Raw genomic sequence first — 10,483 nt, forward strand, 5'->3', positions numbered from 1 at the left:
CTGCCCGGCGCACTGGCACCCATCGCCATCACCAGCGATTTCCAGCGGGCCGCAGCCAGCGCGCTGCCCCGGCCCGGCCCGGCCCGGCTCGGCCCGGCTCCGCCCCTGCCTCCCCGCAGCACCGCGCTCGGGCCCGCGGCGGCCCCACGGGCGCCGCAGCCGTTGGCCCGCTCCGACGCCCCCGCCCGCCCTGCGGCTCCGGCCGCGCTGCTGCCTGAAAGACCCGACGGCCTCCGGTCCCCCCCCTCCCGGCCCTATTTCGGCTCCTTTTCCCCCCTCCCCACCCTCCGAAGGGCGGCGCGGCTCTGTTTTTTTTTTTTTATTATTATCAGCGGCGTTCCGCGCCGTTCGGAAGCCAGGGCGGGGTCTTTTTCTCAGGCGTTCGCGGCGGGCGGCCCGCCGGTTGCGAAGCAGCGGGCGGCGGGTCCTTGCCCGCCTCCCCCCCCCCCCCCCCGCACCCCTCCTCCGCCATATAAAGCCGCCGCCGCAGTTGGGCCCGGAGCGCTGCCGCCGCCGCCAGGCCCAGTCAGCGCGGAGCCGGACGCTACCCCCACCTTTCTCCTCCTCACGGTGAGGCCTGCGAGCTCGGGGCCGGAGGTTGGCCGCTGAGGGAAGCGGGGATGGGCGCTTGAGGCGGCGGCGGCGGCGGGAGCTGGGCCTGGCCGCGGGGCCCGCTCGGCGTGGAAAGAGGGCCCGGCGTGGCGCGGGCGGCCGCGGCGGCCGAGCTCCCGGGTGGCCGTGGTGCGGGCCGAGGTCTGAGCCCTTCGTGGGCCACGCGGGGCTGAAACGCCCGTGGGCTGCCCTAGGCGAGGTGAGCGGGGGAGGGGGAAGGCCCCGTCTGCGGGGTCAGGTAAATAAAGCGGAGGCGCTGCCCCCGCCCCGGCCCGCACAGCACTGGTGGGGCCGGACCCTCCCCCGCGAGGCCGGGGGGCCGCTCCGGGCCACCCCGAGCGCCTCTTCCTTAGCGGGGGGAGCTGTGGAGCGGCTCAGGTACGATTTTGTTTCACGCACGCAGCGTTACACCCGGTGGCATCGGGGAGGGGAGGGGGAAGGAGCGGGCACCCGTCCCGAGCAGCTCTGCGGGGCACGGAGTTGCCTGGTAGCGTTGTTTCAGGCGGCTGAGCTCCGCGTTCCAGGTTTATGCATGCAAATGACCGTTGTAGTTCAGGTTTGTCTCTTGACCGGCTCCCAACCTGTTTTGCTGTTGTCGAGCAGAGCTTTTGGGACCAGCCTGCTTAGTCACCCAGCTGTGTTGCTGTCCAAGGCCTGTCTGTTTCCAGAGCTCTGCTGCAGATTGCCGAAAATGACTTTGTTTTTCTTCCAGGAGACTGTGGTATAAAAATAATGACATTTGGATGAAGTCCTGATCTGTTATCAGTGGATTAACTCTATTGTACCTAATTCAGACTCCTAACAATAGCCTAAAAGCCTCGATAAAACTGGGTTTGGGTGATACAAGGATCTTCAGGCAATTATTCTTGCAGGGGCTGGGCTGCTGGAGGCAGCATCCCTGTCTTGCAGGCTCCCTTGTGCAGCATTATGTAATCCTAGACACGAGCACAGGAAGGCTGGCATCTGAAGCTGGGTTTGTTCTTGAGTGTTCTCAGACAACCACTGCAAGAACAGATGCAATAAATCTGAAATATATGCCTAGATAACTTCCCCCCCCCCGTTGAAACTACCAACACAGAATTATGTTTTAATCCAAATTCTGCTTTTGTGGCTGTGTATATGCATTTGTATTTTTGGAATGATCATGACTCTGTCCCTCCAGAACACCCCTGTTAATTGGAAGTAGCGCTGTCATATAGGGTTACGTGGCTGTGTAAACATTAACTAGCTACTCGCTCTGCCAAATGGAAATTAAAGCAGTGAGGACTTCAGGCTGGTGTGAGCTGCTTAATAACATGCCTTGGCCGGCCTCCATCCGACTGGGTTTGTTGCAGTGCTGTTGGGCTGAGCCGTGCTGATGAGCTGCAGGAGGCATTCAAAAAGGGATAATGGGAGTTTGCTGAGAGCGGTCCAGCTAATTCAGTTTTGGTAGCTCAAGTACTGCTGTGAGGAACTAGCATGCATAGCTCTTAGATTTGATGAGGGGAGGACACTTGAAAATAAATTGAAATTAACTTGAGTTTCGTTGTTCTAGAGCTTGTTTTTACAGTGCCTTGCAGGCTGTGTTTACAAATACGTACGTTAGAGATCTTTGAGCAGGTAACTTGAGGAAAACAATAAACTGTTGCAAAGATCTGCTGCTAACAAATATTTTGAGTGGTAAAGGAACTTACTATAACAAATCCTACGAGTTTGTTGTGTTGCCAGGCAGTTACGTTTATCGTGGCCTTCAAGTGCAGTGATACCCAAACAGACTGCATGTGTAATTTCAGGCAGAAGTTGTAACCTGCCGGTTGCTATATCAAGTGCATTACTTCTGGGTTTGAGCTGTTAAATATCTGGAAGGATGCATTCTTGTAAAGTTTGATTATTTTTCTGCCGGTGACAGCTTTGAAGTCTACTGCTTCTGTTGTAGGTCTTATCACGGTTTGTTTGAAAAACCTTGTTAAAATGCATAGTCGTCTTAGTCTTTCCTAATGCTAACAAAATGCTGACCTAACTTCCTACTTTAAGAGCACTTTGGAGTGCTGAAAGCCTTCCTTATAGTCGTGTATTGCTTTTTAATCTCTTCAGAAAACCAAACACTTTCCTGAAGGAAAGCCTTTGATCCCAGGTAACCTGGTCTGTTTGACTGTTTGGAGCAAGGGAGGCTGGACGAGACTCTCTAGAGGAGTTTGTTCCAACCTCAATTTTCTGATTCAGTTCCGGAGGCTGTAATTTGAAAACTGCTTTTGAGATCTGACTTCATTGGGGTAGTTGAAGTGAGTAGCAAGTGTTTGGGTTTGAAGACAAGTAGTGTTTTGGAAGTGTTGTTGAAAGTTAATTCAAGAGAGAGATTTTTTTTTTTTTTTTTTTTTTTACAGTGCAATACTAGAGTTGTCTATCTAAGCACTATTGACTAATAAATTTCATGCATTTAATGCTTTTGCATTAAGGAAAAAGTTCTCCTAAATTGGTGTTAGGCTACATTCAGGCTTGTTGATTCAAGCGGTGAATAATCTGAGCGTGCTGTAAGTGGCACTGGGCTGTCTGCTGTTGGTAAGAAGCAATATAAATAGTAAAGGGTAATGTCTGTCTTGGAGTCAGCTAAACTTGTACCATTTGCTGAACATTGTGTGGAAATAACTGTCCTTCTCTTGTAGATGCCTTCAATTAAGCTGCAGAGTTCAGATGGAGAGATCTTTGAAGTTGATGTTGAAATCGCAAAACAGTCTGTGACTATAAAGACTATGCTGGAAGGTAAGAGTACGGAGCCTGAGGGTTGCTGGCTCGTGCGGAGATAGCAGCGTAGTCAAGGAAGCCTCTTGAACAGGAATTGTGACCAAAGGAGACAAACTGGTACTGTGCTGAAAAAAGGTTCCCAGGACTGTGAAGCAGCTTGCTGTCTTCTGTCAGAACAGCTGGAACAATTGCTGTTGTAGCTGAAACTGTGTTTCGGGTGGAAGTGCTTTCGCAAAAAGCCTGAAGTTCAGTCCTCTTGTCGAGCACTTGCAGGGAGGCTAGCAAAATATAAGCACCCTACAGCTTATTTCAGTTTTGTCAAAGTTAAGCAGATGGAACATCTAATAATATTGGAAACTAAGTTTATTTAATCATCCAAACCAGACTTAGAATCATAGAATCATAGAATGGTTAGAGTTGGAAGGGACCTTCAACGGTCATCTAGTCCAACCCCCCTGCAAGAAGCAGGGACATCCCTGACTAGATCAGGTTGCTCAGAGCCCCATCCAGCCTGGCCTTGAACGATTCCAGGGATGGGGCATCCACTGCCTCTCTGGGCAACCTGGGCCAGTGCTCTACAACTCTCATTGTAAAAAATTTTTTTCTCATATCTAATCTAAACCTACCTCCTTCTAATTTAAACCCATTACCCCTTGTTCTATCACAACAGGCCCTACTGAACAGCTTCTCCCCATCTTTCCTGTAGGCCCCCTTGAGGTATTGGAAGACCGCTATCAGGTCTCCCCGGAGCCTCCTCTTCTCCAGGCTGAACAGCCCCAACTCTCTCAGCCTGTCCTCATAGGAAAGGTGCTCCAGCCCTTTTATCATCTTTGTGGCCCTCCTCTGGACCTTCTCCAACTGGTCCATGTCCTTGTGTTGGGGGCTCCAGAACTGGACGCAGTACTCCAGGTGGGGTCTCACCAGGGCAGAGTAGAGGGGCAGAATCACCTCCCTCGACCTGCTGGCCACGCTCCTCTTGATGCAGCCCAGGATGCGGTTGGCCTTCTGGCCATTCTGTAAATATCTTTTAAATGGGGTGGATGTCATAAACCAATGGAATGAAGAAAGAGTTAAAGTGAAATCTATATTGTGAGCTTATGGGTGCAGTTAAATTATTTGGGATAAATACTTAGTTCTGATCTCCTGCTGACATAGATTTGAAACAAAAGAACTGATGGCGGGGGAGGGGAAGTCTGCCAGATGGCTGGGACACAGAGCAAACTGTGTCTAATCCCTCTAGTGCAAAATCCTCATTGTTTACTGGTGGTTTTTTCCAGTTTTTGGGTGTATTAATGAATTAAGTTAGGAAAAAAAAATTAAATCTGTAGATGTAGTTAAAGTTATGTTCTTGGGTATAAATCTTTGTCTGGTTGTGACACCCTGTACATAAGAACAATAGAAGTAAGGTTGGAATGCTCCAAGCATTGAACACTTTGATTCTGCTGGTAAGGTGCTGTTGGACATGACCGGCAGTGCGAGCAGGAGACAGCAGCTGGTTGGAATATGTTAGGGAGCGTGGTGGTTCTCGGTTTCCTCGTGTGGAAGCTGTGTCCCTGCTGGTGTTCGGTGACACGCGGGTGTTGATGAAAGGGACATTACACACGGTAGCTGATTGTGCGCTAGGCACTGTAAACCAGCCTCTTTACCCATCTGGCTGAGAACCAGTCTCCCAGTACAGATGAAATGCGTTGCAGTACAGCTGGTTCAGCATCAGTTACCGTGTTTTCTGTGTCAAGCCCTGCAGCTGAAAGGGGAAGAGCTGAAAGGCAGGGTTGTGTTGAGGGTCATGGGACCACCAATGAAGTAGGAGTTTTCTGATAACAGATTAAATTGCTGTTTTGGAGCTGGTGGGGACAAACTGAGCAGCAGTGGCTAAACTTGAGATATTGCTTGAATTATTTCCCCACAGTGACAGTTTTGCACTGGTCACTTCTTAAACTAGTGTCTGCCACCGTGTTCAAAGTATGCGTTTGAAGTTTCTGATAACTGGTGACATATGCAGTACCCTTTAATGTCAGTATTTCAGTTCCTGAATCTGTGAAGTTAGTTATTCCAAACAAAAAGTAGTACTAATTAATATCCCATTAATAGTAACAGTAGTTGACTTGCCTAAATACAGAAGTACATGCCACTTGAATTGTGCACATATTTGAGCAGTGATGATGGTGTGACAGTCATCTGTTCTTAAAAATTAAGTTCCTTGGTGCTGTAGAATTGGCTCATTTGTGCGTATAGTGAGTGAAGGTCTGTGTAGTTACTCAATTAAATAACTAATTACAAGATCTTAGTCTTTGGCAGCTAGAGTGTCATCTGACAGTTAGCATTGGTGTAAGAAAAAATTGCAGATTCTCTGATCAAAGATGGCTGAGGTGATACTTTGTCTGTGTATCTAGTCCAAATTTTAATTATGCTTATCTCTCAATTTTGACTTTGATTCCTTAATTGTATCAAGGGGACAAAGTGACAAACTTGATCCAGATCTCTCTCATACATTACTTAGCCTAAACTTGGTATAACCTAGTGTATGTAATCCAGCCACGGCTCCACAAAGCCTCATCAAAGCTTTCTAAAAGCTGCTGACTTCACCAGGTAGGGATCCTTTGCCACCAGTCCATTCAGCCTCTGTGGTGTTACAGTAGTGGAGAATTGGTGAAGCAGCCTAGCTCAGAGAAGAGTAAATGGTTTTGCCTGCCAATTGCTTAGTCATCTTTCCGTTTTTAGATTTGGGAATGGATGATGAAGGTGACGATGACCCAGTCCCTCTTCCAAATGTTAATGCAGCTATCTTGAAAAAGGTAAGATGCTGAAACTGGTGGTGGTGTATGGCAGTGACAAAATGGGAAATTAATGTTGGAGCTAGAGGTTATGAACTGTTGTGCTAATGATGCTTTTCATGCGCTAGCTACCAGCTTAACCAACTTGAGCTACATGAACACGGGCATCTAGGGTGTTTGAGAACTGGGGTGAGGCTGGCAGGTAGTGGCAGAAGAGAGTGGCCTTCTGGATTAGCAGCTGGAGTCTGGATGGGCTTCCGAAGGTTCTGAAGTGGTGCTAGGCATCTTGTGTGGACTAATATTTCATGGTATTAAAGTACTGATTTCTAATTGGAGTCTGTGAACTGAGCTGGCGGTTTGAGATCCAAATATTAGGAGGAAGGACTAAAGGACAGGCAGGGGTGAGTAACTGGTGGTTACAGCGCTTGGGAGACACTGCGTGCTCCGTGTTAAATTCAGTAGTAGGCTGTGGTTATTGTTGGGTCAAATAAGAATTGGAAGAGTGTGTTGTTGTCTTCTAAGATGGTTTTTTGCTCTGAGGTAGAAAGTGTTGTGCCAAAATAAGCACTGGACTGTTTTGGGGTAAATACAGGGTTAGGAATGATTTCCTAGTGAACATATGCATAAATAACTTCAAACTTGTGGAGTCTCCTGGGTTGGCAGAACGGAGCAGAATTTTGCTTGCAGTACATCCCTACTCCTTTTAACTATCTGGGTGATGGAGTGGTGGTGTGTGGGGTTTTTTGTGTTTTTCCTTTTAAAAAAACAAAAAAGGCAAGCTTGGGAACATGCAAACTTTTGCCAGGTGAACTTTGTACTGTGGTGAACATGTCCTACTGGTAGCTGTTACCGTTCTACGCTCTTCCCATGTGTAGTATTCTTAATAAGAGTTATGTTTCTGCAAACAGATTAAACACTGCAGAGTGAGGTTTAGGTTTCCTTTGTACAGTCTCCTGTGTGTTAGCACAGGATTGAATAACTTCATAACACCTGCAGCTGGCTTTTAAGGTCATAAGTGATTAACGAGCTGCTGTCTCAGATAGGACTCTTGAAGGCTGTTGTACTTCAAGACTGGGGATCAGTTGTTCTAAGATGAAAATACTGAGTAATGGAGCGTGTTCCTACAGGACTCTAACATTAAATCTAGAGAAGAAGGTATGGTTCTTCTAAAACGAAGTTAAGTTATAGTTGGGGCCTGATGGAAGAATCATTTGGATAAAACTTTAATATTAAAACTGTAATTAGGTGATTCAGTGGTGCACCCATCACAAGGATGATCCACCTCCTCCTGAGGATGATGAGAACAAAGAAAAAAGAACAGATGACATCCCTGTGTGGGATCAGGAGTTTCTGAAAGTAGACCAAGGGACGCTTTTCGAACTTATCCTGGTAAGTATGGTTAAGAAGTGTAAAGGCTGTGCCTGTGAAGTGCGCTCTGTTTGTGCAGTTGGCAAACAAAGTCTTTGTGCTTCTTGAATAACTTCTGCATGGGGGGGGATGTGGGGAGGGCAAGTAGTTCTGGCAAGCTACTGGCTAATATTGAGGATGTTGGAATGCTTGTTAACCTAATGCTGGGCATTATTAACTGGTAAATGGGCAAGTATAGATTGTACTTTTCTGAATACGGGGCCCTGCGGCTGTCTTCGTTCTTGTAGCTCTTGAGCCTAGAAAAGGGGTTCTGGAGATCTGCATCCAAGTTAAAAATCTAGCTTTGACTCTTACAAATTGTGCGTTACGTGGTACTGTGAGACATTATTACCTGTCTTAGCTAGTTAACAGCACTTCAACACCAAAGACCTCAAGTGTTTGCAGACTTCTGAAAGCCCTTTGTAAACGGAGGAGCAGGGGGTTCTGCCTTTCATGGTACAAATGACTTTCCCTTCTGTTTGGCAAGCAAGTTTTAGGTAGTTACTTCAAGCTTCTAGAACTTCTCAAAGTGGAGAATGATCTGTTTGCAGTTAGTGTTCTGCAATTTCCGTGTGTGCGTAGCTTTGGTAGTGCATCTACAGAGGCAGAATATTTATATGGAGGCTTTAAATGTGGAAACTCTTCTACAGGCTGCAAATTACTTGGACATCAAAGGTTTACTTGATGTCACATGCAAGACAGTTGCAAACATGATCAAGGGGAAAACTCCAGAAGAAATTCGCAAGACATTCAATATTAAGAATGACTTCACTGAGGAGGAAGAAGCACAGGTACGTGGTCTGGGTTTACTTAGAATTTAGCTGGTTTTGTGCTGAGTTATTGTGTGGTGCTTCATCATTTAATGTGCGAAACGACTGATTTGTTAACATTGTCATGAAACAATGCAGCTTCAAGCTAGTCCATTTGCTTTAGTTGGTGGAAAAAAAAATAAGCTTTGATCAAATCTAGGCATGAGAAATAAATTTATTGGTGTATATTGATAAACAGCTCAGTTTGGAAGACTGACTTTCTAATTACAAACCCTACGTGGAAAATTAAAGCTGCTTCCAAGTTTGTCTGGCAGCAATAAGTAATCCTGAATGCTCATGGGAGTTTACACTAACTTTTAGAAGTTCACTGCAATGTATTAATCGTTAAAATGTTCTTTCAGGTACGTAAAGAGAACCAGTGGTGTGAAGAGAAGTGAAGTCTTGTGCCTGACACTCAAACACTGTAAGGATTGTTCCAAATACTAGTTGCACTGCTCTGTTCATAATTGTTAATATTAGACAAATGCAGCAGCAAATGAAGTTGTGTTAGCAGGATATTGTTCCCTTTGCATGTGTAGTGGTTTTTTTTGAGTACAAATTTAAATCTTCTGAGTTTTTACTAGTGTAATCGGATGTCTTTTTACTTTACTCTGCAATGAATAAAACCGAACTAAGTGTGGATTCTATATGGAAAGTAGCACTTCAGGTTGTCATTTTCATTACACTTTTCAACTCTTCAAGTCCAGTTACAGTGCTAAAGATCGATTCCATTGTAAATAAACCACCGATGACTTCTTCCTCAAGAAGAACAGAACACTTGTCTTTACAGGGTATTGATAGCTTCAGAAAGAAAAACAAACTAGAGCGTGTCTTGGGGAACTAGGTAAAGTAAAAAAAAAAAAAAATTGCTGGATTTCTTACAAAAACACTGTAGGGAAAATTAGCGTTCCTTAAAGCTATGTGACTTTCAAGATGGTTCTTGTCCTGCATTTAAAAAAAAAAAAAGAAAATTGACCACTTTCTTGTCCTATTAGTCTTGCCTTATAGACTAGTGAAAGCTGTGATCTAGAACTAAGCAAGCTCCTGACAGTTAAATTTGAATAGTTCAGCCATGTCTTGAAGACCTGCCTCTAGCTGGTAGCAAATGAAAAGTGTGTTGCTTTGTGCACAGGCTGGGTGTGATTTTATACATGTTAGTATTAAAAGTGGAATCCAGGTTTGACCAAAAATGACTGACATTACCAAAGTTAATATTATTGACCTGTGCATGCCATTAGTGGCTCGTTTTTAGGCAATTTTAAACAACCCCTGTGATGTAGCTCTTTAAAACATGGTTTCATGTGTCCACAGGAAATCTTAACGCCTCTGTAATGTGATACTTCAGCTTGTAGAGACTTAATGATTGCATACAAAGCTAATGCAATATCGAGCTTCACTTCTTTGGACAAAGCCACTTGCAACTAGTTAAACAGTAACTGGTTTTCTGATTCTGATTTTTGTTTTTTTTGGTTTTGTTTTTTTTTTTACAGTTCCCTTATAGGGAGTAGGGGATGGTTGTGTGGTAGATCTCTGAGGTGTGCTCTTAGCTTGTATTGCATTCCATTCTCTGTATAAACCGTAGAGTAGAATGAACCTTAATAAACATACTTATCTCACTTTGATATCAGTGTTTCACTTCAGAATTAATAAAGGGCTTTTAAACTTTCATTTGCAAATGGTTCTAGTTATTTGAAACTAGATGGTCTTACTGAGGCAGTGGTTAATTGAAATAAAACAGACGTCAAGATGTTGTTCAATGACTAATGCAAGCCACTAGTCAGATGCAGTGGACAACTTCTCCGACTAAGTCGGAAGCGAAATAGCAGGCAATCCAGATGGGTATTTTTTTGATGGCTTACCAGCTTTTACGTAGTCTTTGTGCCCATTAATGAAAGCATTCATACTTGCTCTAAGGCAGCATTCAAACCCATGCTTTGGATGCAGCTGCTGCTCACATCTGCCTGGTCATGAGGCTGCTGGGCCTGCTGTTGTGCTGGTGTGTGTATTGTGTGGGCACATCACAGATATTGTATTGTCAGTGGGTAAAATACTGCAGTGCTGGACTTGGACACGATGGAGCCTTTCCAGCATCCTGTATTGCGCACAATGCACCTCAGTTTAAACGTGCTACTGGAGAAAATCTGACAGTTCTTTCTGTGG

The 10,483-nt window shown here is 45.4% G+C and overlaps 1 protein-coding gene across 2 annotated transcripts; it reads left to right on the forward strand.

Annotated features, from left to right (window-relative positions):
- Positions 1 to 320: 320 nt before the first annotated feature.
- SKP1 (S-phase kinase associated protein 1) lies at positions 321 to 9,989 on the forward strand. Of its 2 annotated transcripts, none has more exons than XM_086759083.1 (6): positions 321 to 570; positions 3,255 to 3,351; positions 6,055 to 6,128; positions 7,353 to 7,496; positions 8,165 to 8,305; positions 8,686 to 9,989. In XM_086759083.1, exons 2-6 carry the CDS (start codon positions 3,255 to 3,257, stop codon positions 8,719 to 8,721), a joined length of 492 nt encoding a protein of 163 aa, XP_086615209.1. In that variant the 5' UTR covers positions 321 to 570; the 3' UTR covers positions 8,722 to 9,989. The 2 variants fall into 2 exon arrangements, with proteins under 2 accessions (XP_086615209.1, XP_086615210.1); XM_086759084.1 differs by lacking the exon at positions 321 to 570 and adding an exon at positions 1,016 to 1,136.
- The last annotated feature ends 494 nt before the right edge of the window (positions 9,990 to 10,483 follow it).

This window comes from Chlamydotis macqueenii, chromosome 14, assembly GCF_036417535.1.
Source record: "Chlamydotis macqueenii isolate bChlMac1 chromosome 14, bChlMac1.mat, whole genome shotgun sequence".
Taxonomy (NCBI): Eukaryota; Metazoa; Chordata; class Aves; order Otidiformes; family Otididae; genus Chlamydotis; species Chlamydotis macqueenii.